Source organism: Tiliqua scincoides, chromosome 5 (assembly GCF_035046505.1).
Source record: "Tiliqua scincoides isolate rTilSci1 chromosome 5, rTilSci1.hap2, whole genome shotgun sequence".
In the NCBI taxonomy this organism is placed as follows: domain Eukaryota; kingdom Metazoa; phylum Chordata; class Lepidosauria; order Squamata; family Scincidae; genus Tiliqua; species Tiliqua scincoides.
This window is the reverse complement of record NC_089825.1, coordinates 135,470,953-135,490,479: the sequence shown is the minus strand read 5'-3', so window position 1 is coordinate 135,490,479 and position 19,527 is coordinate 135,470,953. Positions and strand designations below refer to the sequence as shown.

Sequence of the window (19,527 nt, the reverse complement as noted above, 5' to 3'; positions counted from 1 at the left end):
CTAAAGGTTTGAGAACTACTGCAATAAGGTGTTAGTAAGTTGACACGGGTGTCTGACTCTACAAGTTTTCAAAATCACTAAAATCAGAGTTTGGAGGAATAAGAACCATCATGTTATATATCAATCAATGTGTAATTTCATGCAGAATGCTATGAAACAAACCACATTGAAATATCTGTGTTCTAACAAAAGGTACAGCCAAAAAACCGGTGGGGGTGGGGCGATGGTACATCACCACGCCCACCTGGGGCATTGTCCCGCCCACTACATGGGGTGATGCGCAGGCCTCCCGCACCGGGTGACGCAAATCCAAGGGATGCCACTGTATGTGTGTGTTTGTGTGTGTTTGTGTATGTGTTTATGGAAAAGCAAAAAATAAAAATAAAAAAAATAAAAAAAGAAGAGTTGTGCAAGTGAGGATCTTTGAGAGAGCGGTGAAAATTAGAATTTTCAAATATGGGGGGAATATCTACAGATCCCATATCTGTGGATTCACTTATCCGTGGATAAGGTCCACGGGCCTTGGCCCACACCCCCTTTGGAGGCAAGGGAAGTTCCACTGTCTTCATTTTTGGAGGGTTGTTTGAGTCCAGCAGAGACCATTTGCAGCCGGTCTGTCTGGCAGTCAAAAAAAGCGACCTCCAGTTTCATAGAGAAACCAGAAGTGACGTTTTTAATGCCTTATAAGGCATTAGGAAGCCCGGGGAAGCGGCTGCCGGGCTTTGTGTATTTTTCATGGTTCTCTCCTGCTGTCCTTGCCCATCCCATCAGTAAGGCAATAGTGCAGAATGCACTGATTGGTTTCTTCTGTACCATCCCACCCCAGCCACGATGAAACCCATCACCCTTCAGATCATGGGCAGGGAGGGAGGACGCATCCCAGCTCAGTCAGGCCTGAGGGGACAGATGCAGTGTGAGAGAGTGATGCAATGAGCACACAAGCCGTGGGAGGCTCTTTTTCCATCACTCCAAGAACTACCCCCCAGCTTCCCCTGCCTCCTCCAGCCACTCCTGCTTCCAAAACTCACTTGTCCCAATGGTGAAAAATGTCATCTCTCACCCTCCCTCTCCCAGAGACACAAAATCAAAGCACATCCTTCATCCAATGGATGGTCCAAGGAACAAGACGAAGCACCTCCCTCCTCAGTGCTCCTCCACTTCCGTTTCCCTCCCCAACCACCCACATGGCTCCCAAGGGGAGGGGAAGAGCTGCTTACATGCTGCACGGAGGCTCCCTGCTAAACTTATTGCGCCGCCTCCGCCAGTACACCAGTGCTTCAGGGTTATGCCCTAAGGCAGGGATGCTTGAACCCCAACCTATGGGTCAGATTGGGAGTTTGGGCAGATCTGTCCACTTCTGTAACTGTTCTGTAACTTTTCTGTAAGTTATCTGTAACTTTTCCAAGTGGTGAAGACCAGAAGTGATTGTGAGGAGCTCCAGAAGGATCTCTCCAGACTGGCAGAATGGGCAGCAAAATGGCAGATGCGCTTCAATGTCAGTAAGTGTAAAGTCATGCACATTGGGGCAAAAAATCAAAACTTTAGATATAGGCTGATGGGTTCTGAGCTGTCTGTGACAGATCAGGAGAGAGATCTTGGGGTGGTGGTGGACAGGTCGATGAAAGTGTCGACCCAATGTGCGGCGGCAGTGAAGAAGGCCAATTCTATGCTTGGGATCATTAGGAAGGGTATTGAGAACAAAACAGCTAATATTATAATGCCATTGTACAAATCTATGGTAAGGCCACACCTGGAGTATTGTGTCCAGTTCTGGTCGCAGCATCTCAAAAAAGACATAGTGGAAATGGAAAAGGTGCAAAAGAGAGCGACTAAGATAATTACGGGGCTGGGTCACCTTCCTTATGAGGAAAGGCTACGGCGTTTGGGCCTCTTCAGCCTAGAAAAGAGACGCCTGAGGCGGGACATGATTGAGACATACAAAATTATGCAGGGGATGGACAGAGTGGATAGGGAGATGCTCTTTACACTCTCACATAATACCAGAACCAGGGGACATCCACTAAAATTGAGTGATGGGCGGGTTAGGACAGACAAAAGAAAATATTTCTTTACTCAGCGTGTGGTCGGTCTGTGGAACTCCTTGCCACAGGATGTGGTGCTGGCGTCTAGCCTAGACACCTTTAAAAGGGGATTGGACAAGTTTCTGGAGGAAAAATCCATTCTAGGGTACAAGCCATGATGTGTATGCGCAACCTCCTGATTTTAGAAATGGGTTATGCCAGAATGCCAGATGCAAGGGAGGGCACCAGGATGAGGTCTCTTGTTATCTGGTGTGCTCCCTGGGGCATTTGGTGGGCCTCTGTGAGATACAGGAAGCTGGACTAGATGGGCCTATGGCCTGATCCAGTGGGGCTGTTCTTATGTTCTTATGGTGAGTGGACCTTTTGGTTCCTCCTGGGCACTGCATGAATTCCTCCTCATTCAGAGGACAAGGATGCTCTGGGCAATCACGTCTGCCCAGACATCCTGTTGTGTGGCCTTCTGAGATGCTGTGCAGCAGACATGACTGCCCAGTGTCCCTCTCCTCCAAACAAGGAGGACTCACAGTGCCCAGGTGGAATGTTTGGATGTGGTCTGGACAGCGTTCACATTCCTAGTGCACAACGGTCATGAGTTTGATGGAGTTTGATGAATTTGGAGTTTGATGAAAGAGCCAACGTCCTCTCAGCTCTGTTGTAAGGCCTGGATAATTCTGTGCTGTTTTCCTCTCTGATTCATTGTGAGCCCAAGTGCCCCCGCCTCCTGTATTACGCACTTTGGCCAGACAGGAAAAACATGTGCCACAGTGCCACGTAGATTGCTATGCTCTGGGGACTGTGAACCGTGCAATTATCTCAAACTGTTGTGATTAATCCATCTTGAAATGACCACAAGGCTTTACTGAGCACACAACCCGATGCTATGACAAACTCTCTGTGTTAATAAAGCACTGTTGTGCTGTTTTACTGTTCCTAGGCAGACCCCAGCATTCCCAAAAGCAAGGGAATGTTGTGTTGGTTGATCCTGGATGATGGAGGGGATTCTTCATGAAGAGAAGCAGATCGGTTTTGTCTCAGGATGTCAGATTCATTTTTGCTGCTTCTGCTCCTAGTACTGCTACTGCTGCCGCCTCTCTTTGAGGCCAAGTCATTGCCTGCTCGGTGTTGCATGAATGATCCCTTCCACACCCAACACCAGTATTACCAGCCAGGAGACTTTGCCATTGGAGGGATCACTTCTCAGCTCTTTGCTCCGTCCTACACTTCACCTCTCTTCAGTGAAGACCCCCAGACAAGTGTTATGGACGAGCATGCGTAAGGCAAAAATCTCTTTCTTCTGCCAAGCTGTCCAGATCAGTAGGTTCCCAAACTGTGGGTTGGGACCTACTGTTGGTTTGCGAACTGATTTCTGGTGGGTTGCCAAAGGGCAATGGAAAAATCAACGAACTAATTGCCTCAAGTTATGAGGCTATTCAAAAATCAGATACTGTAACTGCTAATTACCCTACAAAGAGCTCAGATCCTTCAGTTTGCAAGCATGTATAAATATAGGGAGATAATGGTTGAGGGACTTTTTTCAGGTTATTATTACTTATAAATAAATAAGCAATTCTTTGTAGACCTCTTTTTTAAAAGTCTGGTAAACCTAGGTGGGTCCTGATTGAGCAGTGATTTTCAACCTTTTTCATCTCATGGCACATTGGGAAGGCACTAAAATGTTCAAGGCACACCATCAGTTTTTTGACAATTGACATGGCACACCACACTGTGACCCTACTTATAAATGACCCTTTCTCAAATTCCCGTGGCATACCTGCAGACCATTCATGGCACACCAATGTGCCGCAGCACAGTGGTTGAAAATGGTTGTGAAAAAGTGGGTCTTGATGCTAAAAAGTTTGGAAACCACTGGTCTAGATGACAATCATCACTATGAATAGATCATAGATATTGAAGCAATGCCACCAGCCTCCTTTCGCTGAAATGTGAAATAGACATTTATTAAACTGAAATTTGACATTTAAACTGTTAAATTTAACATCTACATGAAACCGCTGGGAGAGGTCATCCAGGGATTTGGAGTTGGGTGCCATCAGTATGATGATGGCACTCAGCTCTATCTCTCCTTTCCACCTGAGTCCAGGGTGGCTGTCTCTCTCCTGGAGCGTTGCCTGGAGGCAGTTGGGATCTGGATGAGGGCGAGCAAATTGAGATTAAATCCAGGAGGACAAGACAGAGGTCCTCCTGGTGGAGAAATCCACACTGCGGATGCTGGACTATCGCCCTGCTCTGAATGGGGTTGCACTCCCCCTGAAAGAGCAGGTTCACAGTTTGGGGGTTCTCCTGGACTCGCAGCTCCTCCTGGATGTCCAGGTGTCAGCTATGGCCAGGGGTGCCTTTGCCCAGCTTTGGTTGATGCGCCAGCTGTGGCTGTACCTGTCTTGGGTGGATCTGGCCACGGTGGTCCATGCCATAGTAACATCAAGATTAGATTATTGTAACGCACTCTACATGGGGCTGCCCCTGAAGACGGTCCGGAAGCTATAACTAGTGCAGAATGCGGCGGCTCGGGTAGTTGCTGGGGGTCGGAATAAATAAATAAATAAATAAATAAATAAATAAATAAATTTAGCTGCTTATTTTATTTTTTCAACAGTCTAATGGTTGCTTTCTGATGCATTCTTCATAAAATGGCATAAAAAATTGAAAATGGCATAATATGTATTCAATGCTACTGCAAACCAGCTCTCAGATCCTGTTGTACACTGACTGACCATGTCCCAAATAAGTCCCATGACTTATAAGTCCCCCGACAATGACAGCTGCTATAAAATTACTGGATGCTACATGCCAACATTGGAAAGCAAATATTCTAAAAGCATTTGCAGGTCAAGAATATTTGCAAATATTTTCTGTTGTACAGAAAGGAGCTGCAAGTGAATTCTGCAATTTACTTATTTAAACAGGAAGAGATCCAAGTGGCACAGGCATTTATGATCATGTTGTTCACTGGCTGCTGTTTACTAGGCTTCAATCATAAACAGTACTACAATGTTGCACCATTTTATTGCAATTTAAATATATTTTACCTGTTTTAAAGTTTTTCAAAAATTATTTGGGGTACAGGTGGGAAAGTACTGTAAAAATGTTATACAATGTTTTCAACCACTGACATTTCTCCTCTTCCTTTTCTGTAGAAACATCAGACATGGTAAAATATGTAGATATTTCTATGATTTGGGAGATTATTATTATGACTATAACAAAACAACCCACCTCAGAAAAAAACAACCCATGCACAGAAAAATACCAAGGAATGTATATTATTTGTTGAATTGAAAATAGCAGGAGCTCACTAAATGCATATTCAGATCCCAGTTCAAGAAGCTAGTAGTTGATCCATGCTCTGTTGCTTTGAATGGGGTCAGAGTAGCCCCAACTCCTTGGATGCTAGAGGCACAGCACCAAATTCCACCTGTCATCCACTCTGCCATCTTCTCCAATTATCTTTCCAGTCTTCTTCCACTCCTACACCCATTCACCAGCACTTACTCAGTGGCAACACATGAAGAGTCACTCTGTCCTTCTCCTCAATGCAATGTATTTGGAAAAGGAGACTTGAGGAGGAGGGGTTGGAGAGGAGGAAAGCTGTGGACTAGACTGCCCATACTTGTCACGATTGCCTCGGTTGACATCCAGATGAGACCAACTCAAAATGTGATCCACATCTAGTGTCCATTTGAATGTGAATCCTATGAAACACATTTGTCTCTTGCACTTGGTCAAGATTTTAGCCAATCTCATTCAAAATTGTCAGACTGGCAGTACAGCCTTTCTGCAGTTTTCAGATGGGAATTATTTCCTATGAAGGGACTGACAGCCCAATCCTATGCATGACTACTCAGAAGTAAGTCTCATTAGTGTGAATGGGGCTTACTCCCAGGAAAGTGTGGATGGGATTGGACTGTGAGCCGGGAACACAGCACATGTTCTCTGCCATTGAGCTACAGCCCCATCCCGTATTGCTAGGTCTCTCTAGTACCACTGGGAAAATGTGCACTGGTAACACACCACACAAAGCATTTGTTATGGTCATGTATATGAAAGTAATACTACTCTTTTTTTTAAGGGTGTGTTATAAACAGCAAATGTTCCAATTTGAGAATTCATTAAGGTTCCCCCCTGACCCCCGCTTATCATTGAAGAAGAGTTAAGCGGTGATATTTGATTTATCTATACACTTTCAAAAATTAAACAATCAGAATTAGAAAACAAAATCAATTCATCTCTGAAAGTGATTTAGAAGTTTTGGGTTTTTTTTTTTAATGATGTGGGCATTTTGTCTACTGAAATTCTAAAGTTAGAAACAGATTGGATTATAAGTATGTCACCCCCTGCAGTGAACAGTCCATCAGGACCAGTCAAGTTATGAAGATAGGAGTTAAGAAGCGAAGAACATCTATCTTTTACACTATCTCTTCTGTTCTAGAATAGTGTCAAAGAACTACCAGCACATCTTATCGTTGGTGTATGCGGTGAAGGTAATCAATGAGAATACCAAGATTTTACCCAATGTCACCTTGGGGTTCCACATCTATGAAAATTATTACAACGCAAGGATGACTTATCAGAATACCTTCAACATTGTCTCTCGTCATACGAAGACTGTGCCCAATTATAAGTGTGACAATGAGAAAAATGTCATAGCTGTCATTGGGGGGCTTGACTCTGAAACCTCTCTCCACATGGCCACCGTCTTGGGCATCTACAAAATGCCGCAGGTAAGATGGGCATGCCAGAATGAAGAGTTCACAACCATGGCACATCCTAAGTATGCCAGCCATTTTCAACCACTGTGCCGTGACACATTGGTGTGCCACGAGTGGTCCACAGGTGTGCCATAGGAATTTGGGGGGAGGTCATTTATTAGTAGGGCCAATGGGAGATGTGAACCCCACTGGCAGCGTGGTATGCCTTGACAATTTTAGTGCCTTGTCAGTGTGACGTGAGCTGAAAAAGGCTGAAAATGGCTGCTCTATACCTCCAAGAATTTGGATTGGGGTGGAGAAGAAATTAAAATTACTGGTAATAACTCACAAAAATATGTCACAGAGAGAGAGAGAGAGAGAGAGAGAGAGAGAGAGAGAGAGAGAGAGAGAGAGAGAGAGAGAGAGAGAGAGCACTTCTGAGTGCCTGCTTATTTAAACAATCTCAATTCAAACAATTCTCAGTTTTCACTCCATGTTTAAACATCCTTTCGTTCTTTAGATCACATGTTCCTTATTTCCCCAAGAAGTGAGTGATAAGACCCAGCTGTCTGCCTTATACCAGATGATCCCCAGTGAATCACATCAGTATACTGGAATTGTCCATCTTCTACAGCACTTCCAGTGGAAATGGATCGGGATCATTGTCTTGGATGATGACAGAGGACAAAAGTTTGCACAGATTCTGGAGCACCTGCTTTTCCTGGGTGGCATCTGTACTGCCTTCAGTGAAAGACTGCAAAGTCCAAGTAATTTCTTAGATGGATCTCGACTTGTCAATGATTTCTTGGATACAATGACATCCCTAAGCAAGACAGATGTCAATGTATTTGTTGTAAACGCAGAGATATTCACCACACTGAGCTTGTACTGGTTGCTGTTGTTAGCAGAAGTGTTTGGAGTGAGGCCTATATACAAGGTGTGGGTTATGTCAGCCCTTTGGGACTTCTCCTATGAATCGTATCACAGAGATCTGGATATACAAGTGTTCCATGGTGCTTTATCCTTTGCAGTTCATTCCAGTGAAGTGCCAGGGTTCCAACAGTTTCTGTTGCTCCTCAGTCCTCATACTGATGGAGATAGCTTCATCAGGGTCTTCTGGGAGCAAGCTTTCAACTGCATATTTTCAGATACTGATGTGGGTGAAAGGACCATGGAAAGATGCACTGGGGTGGAGAAGCTGGAAAGCCTTCCTGGGCCTATTTTTGAAATGAGCATGACCAGCCAAAGCTACAGCATCTACAATGCTGTCCATTTCGTGGCACATGCTTTACATGCCATGTATTCATTTAGAACCAAACATGCAAGAATGGTGGCTACAGGCAAACGAGGACCTCTTAGGACACACTATTTGGAGGTAATGCCTACTAGTGGAGAAAGCTCTACTCTTTTCAAAAATAAAAAGAGTAAATAGCTGCTATAGGTCTGAAGAGACCCATTGATAGCCAGGCCACTACAGAGAGGTAAGTAAAAAAAAAATATATACCTCTTCTAGGCTGTCTGGTCAACCCCCCTCCCACCACCCCAAAGCTTGTGATGCACTCTAGCAGTACAGCTGCATCACATAACTTGGTGGGGGACAGAATTTTTTTTACCTTTTTGTACCACCTTTCCTCCAAAGAGCTCAAGATGGTGCAGTCCTTCCTTCCTTTTTTGCTCACAACAACCCTATGAGGCTTGTTAGGAAGAGAAAGAGACTAGCTCAAGGTCACCTAGGAAGCTTCTAGTGTTCCATCCCACCCACCTGTGGAATAATCTAAGATTAGTTGGCTGCCATTGGGGGGAAGGGTACGAATATTTTGCTTTCTACCTGATTGGCTGTTAGCAGAAAGTTGATTGATTGATTGATTGATTGATTGATTGATTGATTGATTGATTGCCTGCCCCAGACTTTCAAGTGTGGTGTTTTTTTTGCCAGGGCAAAGTATGTTAGGCATAGTATGTAACAGGGAGTAGGATTAGGGTTCCAGTGAACACTTGAGTAAGCAAAAGTCAGCAGGGGGACCAGAACTGATCTCAAAGGCTGTATGGCTCGGATGGGCAGATTTGTGGTCCTTTTGGATTTGAATTGCAGACTTGTGGTCCTTTTGGATTTGAATTGCAAAGGCCATCTTAAGGGCTGTCAGGCTTGGGGTAGGCACAGCAATTTGGCTACCTTGACCCTCTAACTAGGGGTTATTGTGAAAAACATGGGGTACGCAAGAGGCGGCCTCGGGTTGGAGCAAGCGTGGTAATGCCTAAGATGGAAGCAACAGTTCTGACTATTCCCTCCTGGGTTGGTGCCTGCGCTAAAGGATGGAGAAGTTCCATTAAGATAGTAACAGCTGCAGGCGGTGTTTATTTATTTATGTATTTACTTATTTTTCACATTTTTATACCGCCTTTCCTCCAAATTGCTTAGGGTGGTGTACACAGCCGCTCCCCTTTTTTTATCTTCACAATAACCCTGTGAGGTAGGTGAGGCTGAGAGAAAGTGACTGGCCTGAGGTCACCCAGGAAACTGAGGGGGATTTGAACCTGGATCTTTCAGGTTTAAGTCCACCTCCCAAACCACTACACAACCCTGGCCCTTTTGAATCCAATGTGGCCCATTTCACACAAAAGTTGAGTTCGTCCTTCATTCATGTGGGTACCTGGGCAATGTCCCTGTGTGTCACTTTTTGTGTGTGATATCCCTTTGACTCTTCCATTGCAGCTTCACCCTTTTCTGAGAAGTATCGCATTTAACAACAGCGCCGGTGACCGAGTGTCTCTTAATGAGAATGGGGAATTGGCAACTTCATTTCATATTATCAACTGGGTGACTTTTCCAAATAAATCTTTCTTAAGAATGAAAGTTGGGGAACTGGATCCTGAAGCTAAACACGGTAGAGAGTTCTCTATAAATGAGAAGATTGTTACATGGCAGCACAGATTTAATCAGGTGGGATTCAACTGCAAGTTTGACTTGAGGGGGGGCGGTGACTTTATTTCAATCCAAAGAGATTATCTCTAGTGTCCTTCTTGGTGAATTTTCCTATTAGTTCAAATCCTGCTCTGCTTACTTGTAAAAATGAAACATTCAATACCAATGCTTCAATACCAGAAATGACTGGGTCAGTGGTTGGCAACCTTCAGTCTCGAAAGTCTATGGTATAAGCCTACAGCACCCAGTATTCCTAGGTGGTCTCCCATCCAAGTACTAACCAGGCCTGACCCTGCTTAGCTTCCAAGATCAGACAAGATTGTGCTTCTTTGAAAATGTCAGTTTCTGTCCTGAGAGCCATGAACTTGCAGCTCTGCCTTTCCAGGGCCTCTCCCATGCAGGCTTCCCCTCTCATGTCATGGACATTTCCACTTACTACACAACCTACCCCACCAAAAGTCTGAACATGTAAACCTTCCATGGGCCCCTGGTGCCATAATTTGATGGAAATATCTTGTTAATGTTTCGGCTAAGAGCAAATGAAGGACAAAATAATGCATAACTGATCTTCTTGTCATGGACAGACTGTACCCCTTGCTCTGTGTAATGAGCCCTGCCACCCTGGCTCCAGCAGAAAGCAGAAGGAAGGGAAGCCGTTTTGCTGCTATGAGTGTGCTCCATGTCCAGAAGGGAAGATTACAACCCAGGATGGTAGGCAACATCATTCTGTAAAGCATATTGACATAATCTGTAGATACCTTGGCTGTAGTTTGCGATATCAAAAGGGACAAAAAGAGAGCCCAACATACATCCCAATATAAATGATAACTTTAGATGATGATAACAAAAAATCCAAACTTCACATATCGGCTAATGGGATCTGTCTGTCTACAACAGCTCAGGAGAGAGATCTTGGACAGCTCGTGTCAACCCAGTGTGCGGCGGCAGTGAAGAAGACCAATTCCATGCTAGGGATCATTAAAAAGGGAATTGAGAATGAAACAGCTAATACTGCTGTTGTACAAACCAATGGTATGGCCGCACCTAGAGTATTGTGTTCATTTCTGGCCCCGCATCTTAAAAAGACTATAGTGGAACTAGAATAGTTGTGGAAGGGTGCAATCCTGCCCTTCACTTGGGCTGGTGCAAGTCCCTTGCACCGGCTCAAGAGGGTTGCAAATGTGCTGTAAAACATGTTTGCACCTCCTCGGGAGTAAGCTGGGCCAGCGCATGAAGGAGCACCGGCTTGTGGAGGCTGACACAAGCCTCCGTGGTGGCTTCCTTGGCGAGCCTTGTGTTGGACTGGCTGGGCTGACACAAGGCTCTGGGATGGGTGGAGAGGAGGTGGGAGGGAGGCGTTCCTGGGGAGGGCAGGCAGTGAAGTGCCCCTGGGGTGGGCAGGTGGGGAGTGGGAGGTGTGGCTGGGATCCAGCACTTATGCTGGATCCCAACCCCCATTCCCAGGGAGTTCAGAGCAGCTTCAAGCCACTCCATTCTCCTTGGATTTGTGCCACCTCAGGAGGAGACCCATAGGGGCCAAGGCGTCTTACCCTGAGGTAAAGGGAAAAGTTTACCCTTGCCTCTGGCTGAGCTGCTTTGGGTTCCTATCCTGCGCTGGATACAGCGCAAGCCTCTTGGCTTGCCTGTTCCAGCACAGGGTAGGATTGCGCCCAAAGAGAACTACCAAAATGATTACTGGGATGGGGCACCTCCCTTATGAGGAAAGACTGCAGTGTTTGAGGCTCTTCAGACTAGAAAAGAGACGCCTGAAGGGGAACATGATTGAGACATACAAAATTACGCAGGGGATGGACAGAGTGGATAGAGGGGTGCTCTTTTCTCTCACACAATACCAGAACCAGGGGACATCCACTAAAACTGAGAGTTAGAACAGACAAAAGGAAATATTTCTTTCCTCAGTGTGTAATTAGTCTGTGAAACTCCTTGCCACAGGAAGTGGTGATGGCATCCAACTTGGATGCCTTTAAAAGGGGATTGGATAGATTTCTGGAGGAAAAATCCATCACAGGTTACAAGCCATGATGGGTATGTGACGTCTGAGATTAGCTGGTCACTCATTATGAGGGCCAGGTAGGAATTTTTTTCTGTCATCCGAATTGGCCGTGGAAGGCAGTTTTTTCGCCTGCCCCAGACAGGCAAGGGAGGGAAGGTGTGTTCATTAGGTTTCATGCATTAAAAAGCGATCGCTTGTGTTTAATAAAGTGGCCCAAGTCAAACACAAGAGCAGTCTGGCGTCTTGGTTGGGGTGTGTGAGGGTAAATAGAATGCCTGTTGTAGGGGAGTGGCAGCGAGATGCAAGTATCTTGTGGTCTTGAGTGTTCCCTGAGGCATCTGGTGGGCCTCTCTGAGATACAGGAAGCTGGACTAGATGAACCCTGCGCCTGATCCAGCAGGCTCTTCTTATATATGTTCTTATGATAGAGAAGTGAATACTTTGCATATAAGAAAGCATACTCCCTGGAACACTTTTGATAAAAGATCCATACATTTCCTTTGGCTCTTCCCATTCCCCCAAACCTCTCCACTTTGTGGCACCATAGCTCAGTTGCACATCTTCAGCCCCAGATCTGCCCTCTTCCCCCACCCCATTGTCCACCCTATTCCTCTTCCTCCCCGCCCTGTTCCACTTTCCCCTCCCTCCCTCGTGCCCCCTGAACTGATTTACTGGCATTGGGCTCCTTCCCTGTCTACTGGCACACAGACTCGGGCACTTGCCCCTTGCAGCGGTTGATGCATATCACATTTTGCAACAGCTGTAACGGACATTACAATGCCAGAATGTTAGTTCCAACAGATAAGGCCCAGTGACAGTAGGGCCAAAGGCCCTTGTAAAAGTATAACTGAAGCTTTTTCATAGACATAACACTCTATGGACTAGAACTGTGTTTCTCAAACTGTGGGTCGGGACCCACTAGATGGGTAACGAGCCAATTTCCGGTGGGTCCCCATTCATTTCAATATTTTATTTTTAATATTTTAGACTTGATACTACCAAGGTATGTGACTCATTTGGGAAAATATTACAAATCTGTACTTTCAACATGCTACTAACATGCTAACATGTTTTTAACAATGCTAGTCAATGGGGCTTACTCCTGGGTAAGTGTGGATAAGATGGCAACTGAGGATTGTTAAAAATTTCCCTGTTTGATGATGTCACTGCTGGTCATGACATCACTTCTGGTGGGTCCTGACAGATTCTCATTCTAAAAAGCAGTTCCCAATGCAAAAAAGTTTGAGAACCACTGGTCCAGAGCATGTTTTGGTTCTCCATTATGCCAAATGAAGGAACCTTTATAATGCAGAAACATATTGCAGCAGACTTTTTGATAAGCACACCCAGGGCTTTTTTGTAATACAACACAATGGAATGGTGTTCTGGCACCTTTTTTCCCCCTTTCACTGGGGGAGGGATTCGAACCTCTGGCGTCGTGCTCTACTTTTTTTTTTTTTTTTTTTTGCACCCCAGGCTCTGACCTTGTGCTCCACCTTTTTTTTTAAACTGCAGGCTACGGAGGGATTCAAAATAGCCAGCACTCTCTCCATTGGGCTATAGGAAAGCCTGTAGTCAAACTACTCAGAACTAATATATTAGGTCTTGAGCCCAGCTGGTTGCCATCAGTGCCTCAAGTATTAGTTCCAAACACTTTGAGTCTAAGAGTTCCTATGGCTCAATTGTTAAAGTTCTGGTCTGTGGAGCCAGAGGCTAAGGTTCAAATCCCTATGAAGAAGAATTTTTTTTTTTTTTTTTTTTTAGGAGGGGAGGTGCTCCATAGCTGCAAAATATAAAGGTTGGTTGCCAGTTGCCAAAAGGGGGGCCAGTTGAGGCTGCAAAACTCCTCAAAGTTCAGTTTAAAAGTAAGTAAGTAAGTAAGTAAGTAAGTAAGTAAGTAAGTAAGTAAATAAATAAATAAATAAATAAATAAATAAATAAAAGATTAACAAGTTGTGAGTTCCTGCACCTTTTTTTTTTTTTTTTTTTTTTTACAAAAAAGCACTGAGCACACCCATAGGAATAGCTTCTTGTTCTGCTTCGTCTTCTCCCTCTTTCAAGATATGGATAACTGTTTGATGTGCCCAGAAGATCAGTATCCCAACAAGGAGAGAAATCAATGCCTTCCCAAGAAGCTAAACTTCCTATCTTACGCTGAGCCGCTGGGCATTGGTTTAGCTATTTTGGCTGCCTCCCTTTCTCTGACCACAACGCTGGTGCTGGGACTCTTGACAAAGCATCACAATACTCCCATTGTGAAAGCCAGCAACCAGAACCTCAGCTACTCTCTGCTCGTCTCCCTCCTGCTCTGCTTCCTCTGCTCCTTGTTGTTCATCGGCCGGCCACATTCACTGACTTGCCGGCTGCGACAAACTGCGTTTGGTGTCATTTTCTCTGTAGCCATTTCTGCTGTGTTGGCCAAGACCATCACTGTGGTTCTGGCTTTCATGGCCACTAAACCTGGAACCAAGATGAGGAACTGGGTGGGGAAGAGACTTGCAAATTCTGTTGTTGTTTGCTGCTCAGTGATTCAAGCAAGTATTTGCGTGGCGTGGCAGTGCATCGATCCTCCCTTTCCGGATACGGACATGCACTCCTTGCTTGAAGAAATTCTGGTGGAATGCAATGAAGGCTCAAGTCACATCTTCAATTATGTCCTGGGGTACATGGGATTTCTAGCTCTCATCAGCTTCATTGTGGCTTTCTTTGCTCGGAAGCTTCCTGATACGTTTAATGAAGCCAAGTTCATCACTTTCAGTATGTTGATGTTTTGTAGTGTTTGGGGGTCTTTTGTTCCAACGTATCTAAGCACAAAAGGGAAATTGAAGGTGGCTGTGGAGATCTTCTCCATCTTGGCTTCCAGTGCTGGATTATTAGGTTGCATCTTTTTCCCAAAATGTTATATAATTGTATTGAGACCTGACCTGAACAGCAAAGAACAGATGATGAGAGGTAACAAGAAGGAAAGAACTATTTGAAATTTTGATTGCTGCTGTCTTATTAACAGACAAGAATGTTAACCTCCAAGTGAAGCTCAGCGAATAGATTCATAAGCTCATTTGGCCTGCCCCATCCAGCTTGCTTGTGCTAGTTTTTTGTGGGGCCAGCCATTGGAGGATTGCCAGGCCAGGGGTGGGGTGAGTGTGTTTACTGAGCACACACTCACCCAGCCTCATTAGTTGGGGTCTGGTCAGTGATCCCAGTTCACCCAACCATCATTCACTCTGAGACTAGCCTGGTTGCTGGTTTTCAGGGCTGGGTAGGAATTTTTTGCTGTTGGTCCTGTTGGTCTTTGGCTGGCAGTTTTTACATACCCCAGACAGATGAGGATGGCAGGTTGTTTTCATTCTGTTTTATCTGGTCACTTTATAGGCAGGCAGAGTGTGTGTCAGGTCTGAAGGCGACAGTATATGGTATCCATCCTGAGGCAAACATGGTCAGGAGACCAGCCAGGGTCACTCTTATGTTACTTACCTAGTTTGGTGAGGCAGGTTGACTGATCCCCTGGCTAGATCCAGCAAAGGTTACCTTAAGGTGTGTCCTGGGTCAGCTGTTGTGATCACGCTGTCTCAATCTTTTGGGGTTAGCCATGATAAGCTTAGGGCGCAATCCAAACCCGCGCTGGAGCAGGCAAGCCAGAAGGCTTGTGCTGTACCCAACGCAGGTTTGTGGGCAGCAGCAGCTCAGCCAGAAGAAGGGGAAACTCTTCCCCTTACCCCTGGATAAGGGCTGCTGGCCCCAATGGGTCTCCTCGAACCTGCGCCACCTCTGGAGGAAACACAAGTCCAAGGAGAGTGGAGTAGCTTGAAGCTGCTCTGTTCTCCATGGGGACAGGGGTTGGGATCCAGTATAACTGCCGGGTTCCAACCCCACCTTTGGCTCCCCATGCGCCCACCCCGGGGCCGCCCATCACCCACCCTCCCCCCGCCCAGAAACGCCTCCTTCCCTCCTCCTCCCCGCCCCCGTGCCTACCTTTACCGCTTGCACCAGCGTGAGCACGCCAACACAAGCAGCTGTGGGGAAGCAGCAGCGGAGGCTTATGCCAGCCTCCACAGGCCGGCACTTCTGAAAGCGCCAGTGTGGCTTGCATGCGAGGAGGCTCAAACGTGTCTTATGGCATGTTTGCAACCCTCTTATGCCGTCCCAAGGGATTTGGGCCGGTATAAGGTGCCCTTTGGATTGCGCCCTTAGTCGGTCTCTGACCAAATGTAGTCTTGAGTCAGGTGATATGCCCATTGATCATCCAGATCACCCAGTGGAGGCAGACAACTACAACCATTTCCCCCATTTAGGAACCGCATATCTAGGGGGGCTTTATAGTAAGTTACCCTACTGGAATGTTTTATATATTCAATAAAGTGGCCCTTTATATCCAAAAGCCTCTCTCTCCTGTGTACTTATTTGGAAGGTGCCAGGGTAAAGGATCTCTCCCTGTGCACAGCATTTGTTGCAGCAGACAAGCACTGTTAATAGAGAGAGATGGTGGCAGGACTAGTGGGGTGGGGCTAGGATGGACATGCCACCAGGCATCCCTCACATATGCATGGACTTACGGGAACTTAACCCCTAAACAGGGCCATGGATACTTTCTCTCCAACTTTGGTTGCCCCTCCTGTTCCACGGAGGAATTTAGAAAAACAGTGACAACATTGGGTGAAAAAAATCTGCTTTCTTCAATGCATATGTTGAGTGTGATTGGGATCAGATCTCTGACTAAGAGAGAAAGTCCCCATATCTACTATCACAGTTTTGTGCTTTTTAATATTCCAGCAAGAACACTACAAAGGTAAATGCAGACTCAGTTGTACAATGTGGCAGGAAAAGACAAGGCCAATGAGGGTGAAAGGTGACCAAAGCATTTACTTTAGTGCTCAGGAAGAATGTTTCGGCAATTGGGCCAAGCTGAGCTCAGGATTTAATCTAGACAATTATACAGCTGACATCCAAATGCTACGGAGTCTTAGGGAAAGTTGTTCAAAGGAGGAGAGATGATAAAAGGAGAGGACAGAGAAATTACTTAGGAGAAGAGGCAAAGCAAAGAGGGGTAAACAAGGGTGAAGAACAGACAAGGGTAGTTTGAATGAGGTTCCCAGATGGACCCAGAAGGCACTGGACATTTTAGGATGCAGAGAAGAAAATAAGGGCGTTACAGGTAATGAAGGGAGGAAGGCTCATAAGGTTCAGCCTGCAGTGAAATGTCATGGCTGAAAGGTGGCTCTCTGTAGCTGGAATCCAGGGCTGCAGGGAAGAGGTGAGCCTACAGACAGGTTGTGAAAGCACGTCTACTCCCTGAACTCCATAGATCAATTAAGGAAGGGGGAGTTATTTTAATGGCTCCATCAAAAGTGTGGCTTCGATGGCCTGTGGCTCTGTTGCCTCCTGCAACAAAGTTCAACAAATGCTGAACTGAACAGTAAGGACCAGCTGAGAAGGAGAAATAAGTAACTAGCAGCCTTTTTGTTGATTCCAGTAGGAGGTACTTATTTACATTGGATTTTGAGTAATCACTTTTAAAGTTTCCACTTATTCTTATCGAGCTGGATAAATCTATGGCGATTATTTTAAATTTGCAAACAATTTTTAATTGCAAAGTTAATCAGTACAACTTTTCTCAAATACCAAATGTGATTAATACATCAGATTATTTCAAATGATGCTAATGTTCAGGTTTTTGCCATTACCTGATCAAATGTACATTTGGACAGAACAACTGACATCTCTCAATAGTCAAGTGATGCTTCCTTAATGAAGATAATCCAAGATATCTTTGAGACAAGGACATGTGGTGAAGGGAGTCAGGGAGTCACAGAGTCAGAAAGTGGGCGGAGCATGTGCGCAATCACAGGGGAGTCTGTGGTTCTTTTCCATGAACTTCTAGACAGGGGCGTGTTTGCCACCCCTCGCCATATGCCTCTGCTCTGAGAAGTGAAAAACTATGGAGCTTGTGAGACGAAACTGAGGCACAGTGACCTTTGAGCCTAGAGCCACTGGATAGCCCAGTAATACTACAACATACACACAATGGTGAAGAGCTGCTTGATTTTAAAAGCAATAAGTTTGGTCTGACTGACTTTGGGGCCTCAAAGGCTGTGTTATATGACAGAAGGTGACAGAATAACCAGGGTGACAGCAACCTGGGTAGCATACCATTTGTGCAAAAAGCTTAAAAGCCACATTGCTAAAGCATGAAAGGCACACAGAATAGTAAAAGCTGTTTTTATCTTAAAGCAGATTGTTAGTTTCACAGAAAGGCTGCTTGAAAGAATCATTTTGGAAGCTGTTTGTTAGTTTCACTGAAGTTTCACAGAAGCTGGGACTTTGGGGCCTCATGGAATTTAGAAAAGATAGTGCAACTAAGGCAACAAAGGGATAGGCTTCATCTTGGCAGAAGCTCCAGTTTGACAGGAACTCATAAAAACCCCACAAAGAAAATAAAACCAGTCTGGTGCAATGGAAAAAAAAAATTGAACAAACCAAGAAGAATTTTACCAAGGCCCCAAACGCTTAAATTAAAAAGAAAATAAAAAAAATTCAACTACCTCTGTGATATTGGCAGGGATGGTATCAGTTTGACCTTTTCTTCACATTGATGGTGCCATCAGTGAGAACAACCCATTGGAACAGCTAAGCCTGTGTAGGGTTGAAACAGGGCAGGGAGGGGTGAGCAGATAGGAGTGGTTATGGGGCAGGTAAGAGGGTGGATCAGGCTTGAGAAGGGGATGGGTTACGTGATGGTGCCAGTCAGCCAGGCTTTCAATGGTGAGAGGACCCCCCACCCCCGGAGGATGATCTTGATGTAACTCACACATGAATCTAACAAGGAGATCAATGCATACGTCTTCCTGGGTGCTCTAATGGGCAATGAGGCACTCAGCGCAATCTGCCAAGATAGGGCACAACAATCTGTATGATTTATGTCCAGTTTCAAAATAAAACAATGACTCATTCCCTCTGTCCAGCTTTCTGCTTAAGAGCTAGAGAAAGCTTTCTTATTTGCTCTCATAATATATTAGTCAAGTTGGTTTGACTTCATGGTGCCCAGAAACCATCATGTTCACTCTGTGATCCCTGATTGGTTGGGAGAAAATATCATGAGATGAATCAGACTCTGGGATGGATCCAGACAACAGGAAAGAAGAACTATGTTGATGCTAACACAGCCCTGTAAATAAGCATTTATTTTATCCCAAATAAAATGCTGATGAAGTAGAAAAGGATCAGAGCATAACTACCCCAGTGGGGGACATACGGACGTGAAAGAATGGAAGAGGTGTTTTCCCCCACTCATTTCCTCCTTAAACCACATGAGAATTTGGTGTAGTATAACTATCACTAGGTTGAATAAGTGTCTGAATCATGCCCATTTTTTTTTTTGCCAAACTTGCTGCATAAGATGCCATTCAGAAAGCAATTTGTTTGCAGAGAAGGTTGTCCATCCTGTAATTATCTCCAATTTATCTCCAATTACTATGATTCAGATCTTTTGCTACTACAGCCCATAAGGAATTTTTTTTTTTTTAAACAAAAAATGCTTATCTGAAATAGCCCTGACAGTTCACAGAAGAGGATTGAAGGACTGAATGCAAGTCTCTCTATTGTCTGGTACATTCACTATTAAGCTCAAAGGTTTAAAGCTGTCAGATCCGTTTAGCAGAAGTGTCGATAGCCCTTCTAAGCAGGATGTTGTGATCAGACTGAGCAAGATGAGCGAGATAGGAGGAAGGGCTGATTCTGTATCAAAGAGATAAAGTTTTGCCTTCTCCATGACAAGGCTTTCTGCCTCCCTGCAACTCTTGATGTTGCTCCTGCTGCTGCCACAAGCCGAATGCCAGAGGAACCCTG

General features: G+C 45.1%; 1 protein-coding gene across 1 annotated transcript; it reads left to right on the top strand.

The window, feature by feature from the left end:
- The first annotated feature begins 831 nt into the window (after nucleotides 1-831).
- On the top strand, nucleotides 832-14,663 carry LOC136653720 (vomeronasal type-2 receptor 26-like). Its single transcript, XM_066630603.1, has 5 exons — nucleotides 832-913; nucleotides 3,113-3,314; nucleotides 6,490-6,781; nucleotides 10,256-10,382; nucleotides 13,747-14,663. The coding sequence occupies exons 1-5, from the start codon at nucleotides 832-834 to the stop codon at nucleotides 14,661-14,663; spliced, it is 1,620 nt and encodes a 539-aa protein (XP_066486700.1).
- Nucleotides 14,664-19,527: the final 4,864 nt, after the last annotated feature.

Coding starts and splice junctions, on each gene's coding strand:
- LOC136653720 (XM_066630603.1), top strand. CDS start 832: ATGAAACCCATCACCCTTCAGATCATGGGCAGGGAGGGAGGACGCATC. Junction 914..3,112: donor CCTGAGGGGACAGATGCAGT/GTGAGAGAGTGA, acceptor TTCTGCTCCTAG/TACTGCTACTGCTGCCGCCT. Junction 6,782..10,255: donor GCATCTACAAAATGCCGCAG/GTAAGATGGGCA, acceptor TGTCATGGACAG/ACTGTACCCCTTGCTCTGTG.